This window comes from Callionymus lyra, chromosome 11 (assembly GCF_982586985.1).
Source record: "Callionymus lyra chromosome 11, fCalLyr1.hap1.1, whole genome shotgun sequence".
NCBI classification, from domain to species: Eukaryota; Metazoa; Chordata; class Actinopteri; order Syngnathiformes; family Callionymidae; genus Callionymus; species Callionymus lyra.
Genome location: NC_141828.1, coordinates 22,589,668 through 22,605,604, shown reverse-complemented (window position 1 = coordinate 22,605,604; position 15,937 = coordinate 22,589,668). Strand labels below are relative to the sequence as shown.

The following is a 15,937-nucleotide window of genomic DNA, read 5'->3' as shown; positions in this document are numbered from 1 at the left end:
TCATTAATTAGACGATTTTATTTCAAATAATTGAACAGTTCACAAACCAACAAAGTATGTTTTTATCCGTGTTAGCACATGTTCTATTGTCTTCGTGTTATAACTAGTAGTAACTCTTAACCTTTTTATGTTCACCAAGATCACATTTTCTTTTGTTTTTCTTCTAAGGGCATGTGGACTCAAGTGAATGTTTGTGTCTGGGCGCCAGAGAGTTTAATCTAGAGAAAGTTTTGGCCGATAACTTTCCAGATGATGTCATTATAAACGGCTTCTCCTAATTTCAGAACTTCAATGATTGATACAAGCACTTACAACAGTTGAAGTTTATGTTGGAATAAAACAGGATAATGGTTTGATTATTTAATATCTGATGCAGATCCAGATGGATGTCAACTATTAAGCAAAATGAACACTTCAAAGAGCTCTTCTTAATATACATTTCAAATATATACTTTATTTATTTTATTGAAAAGTCAGAAAACATGTATTTCGATAACAAAACTACAAACAGATTAACTGATTAGAAACATGGACAATCTTCTTCAGTTGGGTTTGATTCCTGCAGACTTAACTGAAGCCTATTACGAAGCATATGACGAAAATAAGAAGTTAAAGATATGATTGTTGTCCAAAGTCTGTCTTTTTCTCCTTCAACGTGTCTTGGGTTTCTCTTTCAGTCCAGCGAGCAAAAAAAAAAGTTCCTTGTTCCAGCTGTCTGTGTAGTCTTCACCCATCTCTCGCTGTCTTTCATACTTTAAACACTTATACACATCATGAGTTCATCATCTACCTTTAACATGTTAAACACTGATAACTGATGCTTTTTGTCTGTTCAATGTTGTTCCTAGAAACAAGTGCTAAAATCTGCTGACACATTTCAAAGTTTCCGTTTTTCTCATTCAAATAAAAAAACATTTATTACATCATATTCAACCAAACATCATTGAAAGTTGATTCTCTCTGGATGACGATGTAAAGTTCTACCCAAGGAAGTCATCTAATATGAATGAAGCAGGTGAATGGTGATAAATGAATACAAATATATTACATGATTTGTTATTGTGTGGTAAGTGTGTACATAATTATGTTAAAATACACCTGGTTTGTGTTAAATAAGACCTTCACTACATCTGTGTTATGGGCTGGTCATATTGGATCTATTTAAATAAGTGGCAGTTTTTTTTTTTACATTAAATCTATGAGGGAGTAGTGGGGTGGGGGGGTCACGATCACTGGAAGACAGTATGGTAGGTTGGACACTGGTGGGACTTCATGTACTTGATGGCGAACTTGAGCTCTTTGCTCTTCTTGTCCCACTTGTGAATGGACATGAGGAGAAGCTGCTGGTCCACTTTCCGGCCCATGATGAGGAAGTTGGAGCTCAGACTCTCCAGCTGGGAGCACGGGCAGTTTGCCCCGTTCTTGATGTACAGAGTGAGCTTCTTCAAGTCCTTCTTTCGCAGAACTCCCTGCTTCAACACCTTCTTCTTCTTCTGGGCTGCAATCAGTTTCTTGTCGCCTTTCTCCTTCTTCACCTCTTTGATCTTCATTTTCAGAACTGGGAAAAGAAATAAAGTTATTATAGCATCATTTAATGGACAGAAGATCAAGCAGAGTTACTTCTGCTCATCTTTTTTTCAAATTAAATGTATATTTTAAGTCTGTAAATTAGGCGTAATAGAAGTCTTTTGAGGTGCTGAATCGTCAAGCAAGCATGTGACCAAGGACTGCTATTTTATTCAACATTATTCATTATGTGAACTATACAGTATATTTCTCTCTATATCTATATCTAAAAAACTATATATAGTTTATTTTTTTCTATTAATCATCTAAAGACACCTAAAAATCTGTCTTAAAAAAGGGAAAAGACGACAAGAACAATGAACAGGTAGAAGTTTGAAAAGTAGTGTTGATGAGTATTGATATATTAGTGTCATTTCTCTCCATCTGCATTAAACACTGCCTGTTGAACAGCATGGTACAGTATATGATCTCAATTTAGGTAATACTCTACCAAACTATTAGGGAATCCTCATTCTTTGCAGGTTGGTGGATTTTATCACAATTCTAAAGTGATAGTTCACCCAAAATTTCAATTTCACTCATTTTCTACTCACCCCCATGTCGATTTAGGGTTGTGATTCTTTTCAGAATAATCAGTTCCTTTTAAGAGTTATAGACAAAAATGTTTGTTCATTTTAATGTAGTGACTGGAACTCAGTTTTTTTTTCGTCTTCAAGACACTTAAAAACATCCAAATACCTCCATACTGCTCGTCTGTAAAATCCCTTTAGTATAAAAATACTTTAACATGAGGAATTGTTCAGAAATGTTTTTTAACAAGTCTATATTTTAAGATTGTTTAAGCAGAAGATACCAGGACACTTGCAATGTGTCAATATGTCTTTTTGGAAGAAGATGGAGACGAAGAAAACTGAGCTCCAGTCGCTACATTAAAATAAACAAACATGTTTGTCTATAACTCTAAAAAGGAACAAATTACTCTGAAAATAACCCCAGCCCTTAGTTAACATGAGGGTGAAATATGAGTGAAATTTGAATTGGAGCGGCACCAATATTTTCATACTGCTTCCTTTTTCACTGCAACTTGATCTGGAATCTGACATGACTTTAAACTTTGAACTCAAGACATGGCCAGATGGAGGGTTGAGTTCCTCTGCTCTGCCTTTTTCAATCAAACTCCTAATGACTGATTTGTTTTCACGCTGAAAGTCTCATGCTTTAACTGTACATTCTTCATTTTATATAGAAGCCAATAGTTACCTATAGAACTTCCTAATTCCCTCCAGCTTTTCTTAACCTCATACCTTCAAGCAGGTGGGAACAGTTGCTTTCCTTGTGACGAACATAGAGTGCTCAGTTTAATGTGTTTGAAACATAGATAACTTCTTTACCGTTCTAAATACGTAGAGTTGGATTTAAGAGGTTGATTTTATCATTCTAATAAAGTGCGGGCGTGTATCCACCGTCCATCACAGTGTTATATATTTCATCTGGAGTGAAAGATAACAACTGACCTGCCAAGAATTTTAAACAGAGGAATTCTCTGGACCCAGAGTGTGTAAGGTAGAAGTAATCACGGTGTCGGCTGTTGCGAGACATCTTTAGTCTGCTGGAGGAGAGCCATTTCACTCTCCTCTGCTGCTCATGAGTTGTGTAAACATCACCACGATACAGACATTCAGGATGGAAATGATGGACCTGTCCACATCCAGCATTCTCTGGGTGTTTTGGTTCGGTGTGTTTCAATGGAATGCATTCATGTGCGTGTAAGCTTGTCGAGAGTTCACAGGGATCAGAGGTGGAAAATCATTTTCCCTCTAACTACGTATTGAATGCCACCCATGTCCTGTCAGAAGTGATGGGGCCCACCGGGCCGCCTGGTCAGGATCCTCGTGACAGGCCGTGGCTACACCTTCGCCAGCAGACTTGAGCTCGCGAAGGCAGCTGTCAGAGTGAGGATGACCAGGTTACCTTCAAGTTAGATTGATTAACCACAAACTAGACGTACGATGCTTTTCTAAACCGCTGCTTAAAGCTCCTTGTTTACACTTAACGAAACACAAACTGAAAGAGGATGAATATAAATATCAAAATGAACAAACCACATTTGTGTTTAACTTCTGAACCAATGAGAACTGAGGTTCTTACTAGTATTTGAAGTGTATTGAATTACATAATAGTTTTCAATGTAATCTTAATATTAGTACCTTCAGTCAAATTTAACCACATTTTTATTATTGTTATTAATTGAATAGTGTCTTTTGTTATGTTTTCCCTTTTATTTTGGTTTTATTTTGTTCTTTCACTTCCTGTTTCTCTCCTTTCCCATTTCCCCCAGTTCACTAATGACACCCAGCTGGAGCTCATGAGCCATCAACATACCTACTTCTACCACCTGAGTCCAGAGCTGTGTGCCAGGTTGTTGTTCTTGTTGCCTTCTGTGGATTATTCTGGTTGAATTCTTGTCTCTTTTCCTAAGTGCTTTAGTTCATTCTTTATTAGCAAGTGTTTTGACCTCCATGTTTTATCTTATGTTTCCATGTTCCCTGTTGTTTACTTTTGTTGCCGGTTTTATTTCCCAGTTCAGTGGACATTTGGGTTTTGAACATTTGGAAATTTAGAGATTTTGGATTCTGGTTTTCTTTGTTTTGTATTTTTAGTAATATTACTTGAACTTTTTTTAATGTGTTTATTCCTTTTGTGAAATTTGTCTGCACTTTGGTCCCGCCTTGTATATATTGTGACATATTTAATGCTATATTTATTTAAAAGAAATGATTTATTACAGTTAAAATCACAATGTTTGTTTTTTTCCAATATATAATGCCAATACATATTGCTTTACTTGTTCTGGCATTCACAAGAACACTTTTTTAATTGACAGCACAGACAGCAGATCACTTAAACATTCTTTCATATTATAACTTATTCTACAAAACTATCATGAAGTTACTTGCAACTGTCTGAAGGAGCTAGTAAAAAGATATGATCTACATAAAGCCACCTTTCCTGTTTTAACCCTTCTTTAATCTCAGGGTCAAGGTAACATGAAAACAAATGTGATTTTGGTATCCTTTGTGTTGTGAGTGGCTGAAGGCAACACAAGGGATACCAAAACACATTTGTTTTTGGGGCTCTGGGTCACCTTGACCTTGAGATAACACAAGGGTTAAAAAGCTATGTTCCTTCATAAACATTGATCTACACTAACCAAACTCACTCAAGCACTGAAAAGGGCCATATTATCTTAACCCAATTATTTTCTCCCAAAACAACACAAAAGCCTTTGTTGTCTAGAAGCTGTCCAGGGCTTGTTCTTCACCACTTCTAGATCAATGCTGCCGAGTGACACAACCAAAGAGAAGCTGAGCGGTGTATCATTAACTCTCAAGATCAGGGCAATAGTCCACGTGAGCAAAGATTCAGCTTCTACATGAAGCTGAAAACTGAAAGCTTAGATAAAAATAATAGAAGAAATATGTCTTGGCTTCTCGTGTGGGTAATTGATCAAACCAGAGAGGCTATTAAAGAAGGGTGTTGAAAGGAAGGCATTACGGCTGGAGTCTGTCCAACTGATTTGTCAATTCAGAAGCAAAAAGAGTTTCCGACGACAGCGCCGAAAGTTTGCTTCATCAGCAAGCCTGACACCATGTTATGACCCAGTGCGGTTGTAGGTAAATCTTCCTCACACACACTTTGGGTAATGATTCCATAAGCAGTTGATGTCACATGAGTGAGGTACGTTTTGATAGAAAAGAGAGAAGGTCACTCACCGAAGTCGCTGGCACAGTAGTGCTCCATGATGTTGTCAGCCTTCAGCTCATTGTCACACGGAGGACAGACCTTTGACACTGAGAACACATCAGAAGTGACTTGTTATCCACTGATTCCATCAAACGTCTTCAAGTCAAACCCCCTCTTTGTCTGTATAAAATCATTTAGCCCTGAGGTCCCCTTCGAGGGCCACCTGTATGTCAAAGCTTGTTTGCTGTGGTGGGGGCACGCACGCCAGCAGACGTTTGCCATGTTTGCCTAGAAATTACTGAGCAAAAAAAAAAAGTCTTGATTCTAGCGGTTGTATATTTGGGTGGTGGTCTCTGCTGCACGGGAAGGTAAACGCAGCTGAGAAGTGATTCAGTGAAGCAATACTTACTCTCTGCCGCAGCTCGTAGAGAAGTGGAAACCAAAGCAACCAAAGTTTATTTTTAACTTGAAAATATACGGTCCAGGCTGCCTGAGATGGCCGATACATGAAGTTTGATTTGTGATGCTGTTTGTGTTGCAGGTGTCGACTCTGACTGGTCTCAGAAGAACTCACTTGTTTATTGTGCTTTTGACTTTTGAAGTGTGCTGTGAATCTGAGAAAATATGATCAGAACTTTGAGCTGAATCTTGAATCTTTCTGCATTCAGAATACCGGCTGGATTTTCCCAAAAGCCTCTGAGATATGAATCTTTGTTTTGACAATTCAAACATAAACTGGTCTCTCGCTTGCAAAAATCTCATATCGGTACACTCAGAAAGCGGGGTTGCTAAGAAACTGATTGTGGGTCAGGGCCAAGATTTATTCCCGCTGGGTTCAAATATGATGTAAGAAATCCTGTGGGGAAACAAAAACATCTACTCTTGCTGAATAAACACATTATTACTCAGCACAATATCTAAGATATTCACGTTCGTTCAGATGCTCATTGGACGGTTCAGGGTCAGAGTTCAAAGTTTATCGCTGCAGCTCAAACCTAAGCGTCCGGACGGTTAACCAGTGAGGTCAAAGTGTAGCACGCTCGGTTGCTGGGGTCAGGGGGAGGTGAACCCTCTATCGGCGAGTGTGTTCGCGTGAGGAGCGGTACCGTTGTGCAGTTGTTATCCTGAGCGTTCTCAGGCTTCCGCAGAAAGGAGGCCTTCGAGGTCCACGGGGTTGTGACTAATTGTCTGGTGCTGACATGATGATTGGGACATGGAACCAGACTCAAATGGATCAAGAAACGCCCTAACTCTTCTGGATTGTCTGTTTTGAATGGTTCCCTGGTGCAGTTACATCTTACTCTGGCTCCAGGCGTATTCATTCTGGTTTCACTGGGGTGGTAAGTTGGCAGGCGGCCCGGCTCTGCTGAGGCCAAAGTATGTGTCAGGAGAAAGCAGCCTGTCCATTAACCTAAGTCGGGCTTGAAAAGAGAAATGAACTTTGTCAAAGCTACAAAGGAATGACTGTAGAAAGAGCTTTTCTCATAATTCCATGTTCAATGTATTGACAGATAATTTCCAAACACAAGTTGTGACTCATTTTTAAGTGTTGAATCATTAACATGAAACTATCGGCACATCTCAGAAGATACTTCTGAAAAAAACATAACTATGAATCTCATTGACTTTAGGAAGAGTTGATAGAAATACAGAGAAAAGACAGATAATCTTGTTTTAAACTTGTATCTGACTGTTATACATGCGTCCATACTTTAAGAACAGTTAATAAAAAAACAGTGGACTGATGTGACTTATTGATCATTGCAACAGTGACGGTCAAGCTAGAGTCCATTACATCGCTTCTATGCCGGTTGCTCCTTTTCAGAATAAAATGACTTTACTTTGCAAATAAACAAGTCGTTCACTGAGACGACTCATTCAATCTCAGTCCTTTTAAAGACTTGTTCAAATGGACTAATAGTTCATGAATGACACATCACTAGTGTCCATTCCATCTGAGTCTTGCCTCCCTGACTTAACCTTATCTCACCAAACCTTTACCATTGTGTCGTTCTGGGTCAAGGTGACCCAGAGGCCTGAAAACAAATGTGTTTGAGATATCCCTTGTGTTGTCTCAGACCTACCTGGCTTCCAGAAATACAGTGGTGAAGGTAGTTCACCTTGACCCAGAGACAACACAAGGGATACCACAAACACATTTGTTTTCAGGCCTTCAGCTCACATTGACCCTGAGACAACAAAAGGGTTAAAAATATTTTGGTTGCTGGTCTCGTGGTTTGGAACCAAAGGAGTCAATCCAGGATAAACGTGCACAGAACATTTATTTATTTTTCGGAAGGGGTCAACATTGAATGGTTGCTGACCTGGAGTAAAGAAAGACCGCAAAGGTGTCCCTTGTGTTGCCTTTAGGCTTACAATAGTCTACAATGTATATGGAAATAGTTACTAAACCAAGTGTGATATAGCTGAACAAGCATGTCCTAACAGTGGCAGAAGAAAATATATATTCTCTACGCAATAAATTCCATGCATGAATCCTTTATTGAGACAAATTAATGATGTCTGTTGATTGATCAGTGTTGTTTGAAAATGATTGACAAAAACTATGACACAATTAAAAGTAAAGTTGTGGACTTAATTAATTAATAATTATTTTTTTTAAATGTTTTAGATCTTCCTCAGAAGGGGTCATTCAATACTTTTGCCTGCCTGCATCTAAATCTTTTTTTATTCCCTCGAAAGTGAGTAAGATATCAAACCTCCGTCCAACTGCTCTAACAATATCATAACCTGATCTATTGACATTCCTTTAACATCATCGCTTCAGGCTGAACATCTCTCATCTGACTTTGGACTCCATCACTCATTTTGACTCTCCTTGTTACAAGTCTTATGACACTGCGAAAAGCATTTGGTTTATGTTGGACGCTCCAACATGTGTTTTACTGAGACAGGTAGATTAGGAATTCAACAGAGCCGGCAGGCAGACGCAGGGAGCCCTTATTTATTGGAATACTATCCTGAAGAGAAAATACATACTCAAAGGCTAGGGCACTCTTCCATGGACAGCGCAATGGATCACATTTTCCCTTTCATATAGCAGCCAGGGCCACATGAGTAGCAGTCATTGTGCTGTTGAGGGCCCCGACAGTCTCCTGTGGCAGAGCTGTAACCTACACTGTCCAACTCAAGGAGGGTGGCCAGGACAGACAATATCTTTCACACTGTTCCATTTCACCAAAAAACATCCCAATACCTTCCAAAAAACCTCATCAAATATTTGTGGTTTGCGTTCTGCCAACATGTCTTTTGTTAAATTCTTCCTCTTTTCAAAATATAATCGATGACCTACATAGTGGTTAAAAGTTGGGTTGGGGTTAGGGTAAGGTACCAATAGTTAAATCTATGGACATGTGTATCTTTTTTCATTGTTGACCTACAAATTCATCCGCTTTTGGAATAGTAATACCTGTCAATTTGTATTTCAAAGAAACAGAACTGTTGTAAAATGCATACATTATTATGTCTTTGAAAGTAACTACATTCATATTTAACTCACTTTTACCAAGATCTGTCTCATCTTTCAATGCCTTGAGACAAGTAATTAACACCAGACTATTAAAGTGATAGTTCATCAAAAGATTAAAATTTCACTTCATTACTCACCCTCATGTCGACTAAGGGTTGGGATTATTTTCAGAGTAATCTGGTATTTTATAGAGTTATAGACAAAAATGTTTGTTCATTTTATTATAGCTACTGGAGCTTAGTTGTCTTTGTCTTCATCTACGTCAAAAAAGACACTTAAAAACATCTAAATACCTCCATACTGCTCGTCTGTAACGTCAGTCTTGTATTGAAGCCTCAACATGAGGAATCGTTCCGAAAAAAATCAAATAGGTTTAGATTTTAAGCTTGTTTGTAGCAGAAGTATAAAGAAAATTTTCTCCTTAAAGAAATATCACGAGCGCTTCCACTGTAATGGTAGACTGCATGCTCTCTTGTGATATTTACCCAGAGTATAACTGTCTGTATTAGTTGTTATTCTTTAAACCTCTGCTACAAACAAGTTTAAATATAAACCCATTCTATGTTTTCCAAAACAATTCCCTATGTCGAGGCTTCAATACAAGATGGACGTTACAGACGAGCAGTATGGAGGTATTTGGATGTTTTTAAGTGTCTTTTTGGACGAAGATGAAGATGAAGACAACTGAGCTCCAGTCGCTACATAAAAATGAACAAACATTTTTGTCTATGACTCTAAAAAGGAACAGATTACTCTGAAAAGAATCCCAACCCTTAGTCGACATGAGGGTGAGTAGAAAATGGTTGGAATTTTGGGTGAACTATCACTATCTCACCAAATTAAAAAATATATTTTGGCGCCGAAGCACAAATGCATATTTCAACTTTCTATTCATATTAAAAAGTCACTGTGTAATTGTGTAAACATCCATAATCTCTGTTCCCTAATTTATCTCTGAGTTGGCGGGTTATCTCACATTTGGCCCCAGGGACTCGAGTGTGTTCTAGGTGGTCTCAAAAATAACTTGTGTTTAATCCTCTTGGTGACATTATGTTCCCAATAAAAAGTCTGTTTTGCTCGAATGTCCTGATCTGATCTGGTGGAGAATCTTTAGATGATACCAGTAAATTAAGCTTCTATCCCTTCTTTATTTCTTCTGGCTCTGCAGTAGCGCCTGTCTTGTCCTCTGAAAGGCCTTGTTGGCCGAGGATCCCTCTTTTAAACTCTGTCAGTCGATGCACCTCCAGGCTAGAAGTGATATCGTCTTCAAAAACATACCAGACGGTTTTGATGACAGTAAACCAACTGTTTAAGAAGAAAAATTTGCTGTGTGCAGCGTTTGAGTTTAAGTACGACGACAGGCGACAGATGATATGCCAGATAAAAATCCTGTATATTTTAGTGACCTCTGATGTTAAGATAAAATGCTCTAAATATAAAGTGAAACGTTTCCTGCTGTTGGCTTTTACATGATTGGCAGGAGGGAATTTATGTGTTCAGTGAATTAACTGTATGAAAGGCAAGGAGAAGGAACAATAAACTATTTTCTAAGAGTCCTTGTGCAGAAGGAGCAGCTTTTCTCCTGCTCCGCACACAGTCTGCTTCTCTTTCCTGGACCCTCGGGAGGGACAATCGTCCTCAGCTGGTCCCATTTTGTGTCCATTGGCTTGTCCTGTCATGCCGACTAATAAGTGGCAGCTTAGTAATTGGCCTTCTTACTAATTGGCCCGATGGCTGCGAGACCAGACAAAGGGTGGAGCAGGTCGGCACCCAATTGGGGACGGACCCCCCTCCGCCAACTAAATACTCTCATCCTGGCTTTGACGTCCTTTGTTAGGAGGATGCTTGAGTAGTTGAAGTGCTTTTACACACGCCTGCACAAGGACATTGTCTCCATTAGTTCCCCTTTCCCCCAGTCCTCCATGTAGTATGACAAGGTTTGTCCTCTCAGCTGAAGATTGATGAGCTTTCGATTTGCTTCTGCTGATAAAGAATCACACTATTTATCTTGCGAGGATCTCGCCAGGTGGAGTCTCTCTGTCTCCCGTATCAGGCTTAATCTGTCTCCGTCCCACACCCTGAGGCTCTGGTCGAGGGCAGGGAACCGTCTTGGACGCTCCACTTGTGGCTGAGAACTTTCCTGCCTGTCACTCAAACTGACAGCAGGAAAACCATTGTGGTTTTTTTTGTAAGACGAGTTGTTCATGATGAGTTACAAAGTAATTACGTGTAGAATTTACTTATATAATTCAATATGAATTAACGATAAAGTTGTTTAGCTTGTTAAATCATGTTTGGCTTACGTTTCTCTTCTTAAAAAACAAGTGACATATTCTTATCTTAATTTGTTTCATTATATTTTTAAAATTTTTAAAGCTCTGTTTTTGTTGTGCTGGAATTCCATCTGGATTTTGTAGTATTTTGTTGTATTATTCACTTGTACTACTGATTGTGTGGCTCCATCAAGTAAAAAAAAAACTTTGAACCAACATAATTATAATAAGATCAGTGACAATTAAACATAAATCAACTTTTTGTGTGTAAATGTTTTACAGTTTTTTTCAAGACACCCAACTTGTGAATGCTGCACATGAAGCCCTCCAGTGTCCAAAGCAAATCTTAATAAACAAAAGTAAAAACATTTGTGTGAAATATGGTCCTTGGCATACGCCATTCCTGTTCATTTTAAATTATGTTTTTGCTTTTGTTTGTTTTGAGTTTTAGCTGTACATTTCAAGTTAATATTTTCTAGTTTGAATTGTTGCTGAATATGTAGACACAGGTTTTCAAGAAAAGTCGACTAGATCGTAGATCGCTCAGGCTATGTACTAACATAAAAGAAGATGCTAATTTTTGAGTGCACGTGGCCACGCTAACGTGTATGTTTATAGGCTGCTACAGCAGACCAACAAATCTGTGAAAAGCCGGTCGTTTTCCTACCTGGGGTTTGGGTTGCATGGTTGCCGGTGAACTGCATTGGGATGCAGAGGTCATTATCAATTGGGAATTTATCACATGTCAGCATCTCCGGCCAGGGGAAGCCGTAGGTCTCCATCACCGGCGCACAGCTATCCCTCACCGCCTCGCACAGAGACCGGCAGGGATAGATCGGCCGGTCCAGACAGACAGGTGCGAACAGCGAGCAGAGGAAGACCTGGGTGTCGGCGTGACACCTCTTGGCCAGGAGAGGAACCCAGCTCCCCGCCTGCTGCTTGACCTCCGGCATGGTCTCGTGGTCGAGCAGGTTGGGGAGACGCATCTTCTTGTAGCCGACGTTGTGGCAGAGGCGCAGGTCGGCCGGGATGTCCACACACTGAGGCTGCTTGGTGTAGAACCGGCCGTTGTGGAAGTTGTCCGACTGCCAGCTGTAGTAATCGTACTCATCTGCAGCCGAGACGGTGAGAAGAAGGAGAAGAAAGGAGAAGACCAACAGGCCCATCGCCAGGCTGAAGGATCCGTGGGTTAATGCCCACCTGCGGCTCTTTTGTCCGCATGCCATGCTGCTCTTGAGCTTGAATCAACAATTCAAGTTGTGTCAAAGTCTCCAAAGTAACACAGTCAAGACAAAATGCACAGCAAAGGGAACAAGTGGGGCAGGCGTGCAGGCTGTAATCCCTTTCTCTCCTCCTGAATGTTGAGGCTGTGGACTGCAAACAAAAGTGGTTAATTCCCTTGTTCCCCGGAGAGCCAATCCGCAGAAGCACTTCACCGCAACTGTGAGTGCCTCAGGTGCTGCAGTCAGCAGACTGTGTTAAAAAAAAAGAAGAAGAAAGTGCTTATTACACAATTCGACCTCTTCAAACATCCATCTACAAAGTTCTTCCAGTCCTGCTGCTCTCTGTCTGTTAGTCTCTATTGAGGTGTACCTTGCTTTTAAGAAGCAGTGGTGGCTGCAACGTGTTGCTTCCAGCCCCCCTGGAGCACGCTCCCCAGCACTCGTCCTGCTACTGGCCCCGGCCCGACTCACTCAAACCCACCTCCACCAATCACAGCGTTGGGGGAGGCTCCCATGGCATTCAGGAAAGATCCCCTGCTACTTATCCTTGACAGAACCCCTCCTCTAGAACAAGTGAGTGAGGGAGAATAATTTATGGCAACTTTTCCACTTGTGCCTCCTTTTATGAAGGATTTCTCCAAATCGAACGACTTGAATGTAACAACTAACAACTCAACCAAAAATATATGAAATAAAAACTAGTAAGCCTAATTTTCACGCCCGTTTAGATTTATTTATATCATGTTGTTGATTTTTAGAAGAATAAACGTCTTAAATATTTTTTCAAATTTGGATGATTATCTTGCTAACTACAGGATTTCAACATTTCAAATAACCATCGAATAAACTCGTTAACTGTGGAGTTAATCTAATTCTAAATGAACGTAATGACGCTTTTACTCGCCGTTAGAGTACTGCAACTTTATATCATGGTTACATTTCACTCAATGAATGCAGATTCAATGATGCCCTCTGCATCACGAGTGAGGAAGCGAGTTTAAAATTAATCTTAGTTTGAAGTGACCCAAAATTAAAATTTCACAAATGTTTTACTCACTCTCATGATTGGGATTATTTTCAAACTAATCTGTTACTTTTTAGAGTTAACGACAAAAAAGTTTCTTCATTTTAATGTAGCGACTGGGGTTCAGTTGTCTTCGTCTTGTGTTAAAAAAGACACTTCATTTTAATGTAGCAACTAGAGCTCAGTTTTAATCATCTTCATCTTTGTCCAAAAAGACACTTAAAAAACATCCAAATACCTCCATACTGCTCGTCTGTATCGTCCCTCATGTATTGAAGCCTCAACATGGTTAATTGGTCAGAAAGAAATTAAATAAATCTATATTTTAAGTTTGTATTTAGCAGATCTCAGGCCATCAGCGAAATTCTGTATGCATGGTCACTGACACTTGCAATGTGTTTGAATGAGGATTAACTTGTACATGGAGCCAAGAGACTGGGAAGTTCCGCTACAAACAATCTTAAAATATTGAATTATTTAAGTTTTTTCTGAACAATTCCTTATGTTGAGGCTTCAATACAAGATGGACGTTACAGACGAGCAGTATGGAGATATTTGGATGTTTTTTAAGTGTCTTTTTGGACAAAGATGAAGATGATTAAAACTGAGCTCCAGTTGCTACATTAAAATGAACAAAGAGTTTTGTCTATAACTCTAAAAAGGAAGAGATTACTCTGAAAATAATCCCAACCCTTAGTCGACCTGAGGGTGAGTAGAAAATGAGTGAAAGCCGAAAAACTTAACACTTTAGTCATAGAACTATTACAATCACACACGCAGTAAAGATCTAGACCTCTTCGGATTGAAAATAATGAATCCTTGCTGACGTGCTGTAGCAGAGAAGATCTGTCTAAAGTAACAGGGTCACCGAGGGTAAGTCGAGGGGGTACAGGTGGGTCTCTAGTTTGCCCCGATGTGAATTATGCTAATGTGAAAGTTGTCATGAATGGAGGCATGCTGCCCTACTGTCTCTTTCTATCAGTGCCACTGGGCCTTCACCTTGGCAGCATATTCAGAAAAAAGGGGGTTACATTCAGATTCAAAGTGGTGAAGCTTTGTGATCAGGATGTGGGAACGCTGCGGCTCTCATGGATTGTTTCTTCTTCTACCCTGTATTGTATCTCAGCCGAAGGTTGAGGCTCTGCTTTTTGACACAGTTTAAAAAAAATGTATGTACAGCATTTATGCAAGCTTTATGCTGTAGGAAATTGGAGACCACATGAAAAACATTGTGATCACGTGACACAGTTGAAGCTAGTTTTCAGTAACTGCAATTTTATAAAAATTACAGATATACTGTAAATCACGAGACATCAGCACGGATAAAATTAAATTAAAATCCGACAATAACCATCATAATTAGTTTGATTTTGTGTTTGATTTCTTGATTTTACGTTTTTAATTATTGAAGAGTAAATTATGTAATTAGAAGATTTTCATATACCTTAAAGTTAAACTAAAAATGTGTTGATTTAAGTGTGTCTTAAACAGATGTTGGACTCTATTGTATGTAACTCATCAGTGTCTGTTTGTTCAAAATTCTCTTTTCATTTAAATATTTACATTAGAAAATGATCTGAAGAACCGCCCACCACATTTTTCTTTAATCTTGTTTACCATAACCACACCCACTCTGATGTGGTTGGTCAAACATCCATGTTTGTATACGCCCATCATCTATCGAGGAAGTCTCCACCTCCGAGGAACCTGTTGTATAAAAAAGGGGGTCTTGATTGCAGATAAGAGGAGTGAAGCCGTTATTACTCGTAGACCCTTTATTACGCTCTTGTAACCTCTTGTTCGCTGAGATTTTAGATGGAGGAGAACTTGTTAAAGTAATAACTCAACAAAACATCAGTTGACCTTTAATAATATATATTGAGTTGAAGTGGAGTAGGATTTCAGTTGCCAAAAAGCTGGTGACCCCTATAAACCCCTTTAAAGCAATGTAATGGACAACATGATAGAGAAATACAATGAAAAAAAAAATGCATGTTGTCTCCCAAAGTATCAGTGTTTTTCTCCAGGTTTACTATGATAGGTCAGGAGGCAGCTATTTTTATGTAGCAGAAATAAAAAAAATAAAAACATTACTGAATTATTCAATTTAAAACTATAAAAAAAACATTTATTTGAATAGAGTTTGAAGGAAAAGTCATATGTTAGGATTCAAATCAGAGAAGATGAAAGTCACCTGGTGGTCATGACTACTTCTCTCTTTAACCCTTGTGTTATCTCTGGGTTAAAAGTGAACAACCTCAAACACATTTGTTCTCGGGTCACCTTGACCCAGAGACAACACAAGGCTTAAATAGGATACATAATTTGTTTACTTTTGAATCAACCTATGATTTATTACCGGTAACTTTTGTTTTTATTATTTAACGTTTTTGCTGCATTAGGTAATGACAGCACATGTTTTAATTAATATGGAACAAAATAAATATAGTAAATACACTAAGAGAAAATATATGTGGAAACTTACATGGAAGTCGATACATAAATCTTTAATACTGTTATTTGTTGATTTTCATTTGGGATTTTCCCACTTTTATTTCCATAACAGCTAAAACAAATAAAGATAAACAAATGGAAAAGTCAAAAGTGAGGATAATAACCATAGTGGATGCATACAACTAAATAGATAATTATATTG

The 15,937-nt window shown here is 38.9% G+C and overlaps 1 protein-coding gene across 1 annotated transcript; it reads right to left on the bottom strand.

Moving 5' to 3' along the window:
- Nucleotides 1–449: 449 nt before the first annotated feature.
- Nucleotides 450–12,617, bottom strand: sfrp5 (secreted frizzled-related protein 5). Its single transcript, XM_087802958.1, has 3 exons — nt 11,702–12,617; nt 5,301–5,378; nt 450–1,558 (listed from the first exon to the last, which is right to left on the bottom strand). The coding sequence occupies exons 1-3, from the start codon at nt 12,258–12,260 to the stop codon at nt 1,230–1,232; spliced, it is 966 nt and encodes a 321-aa protein (XP_087659084.1). The 5' UTR covers nt 12,261–12,617; the 3' UTR covers nt 450–1,229.
- Nucleotides 12,618–15,937: the final 3,320 nt, after the last annotated feature.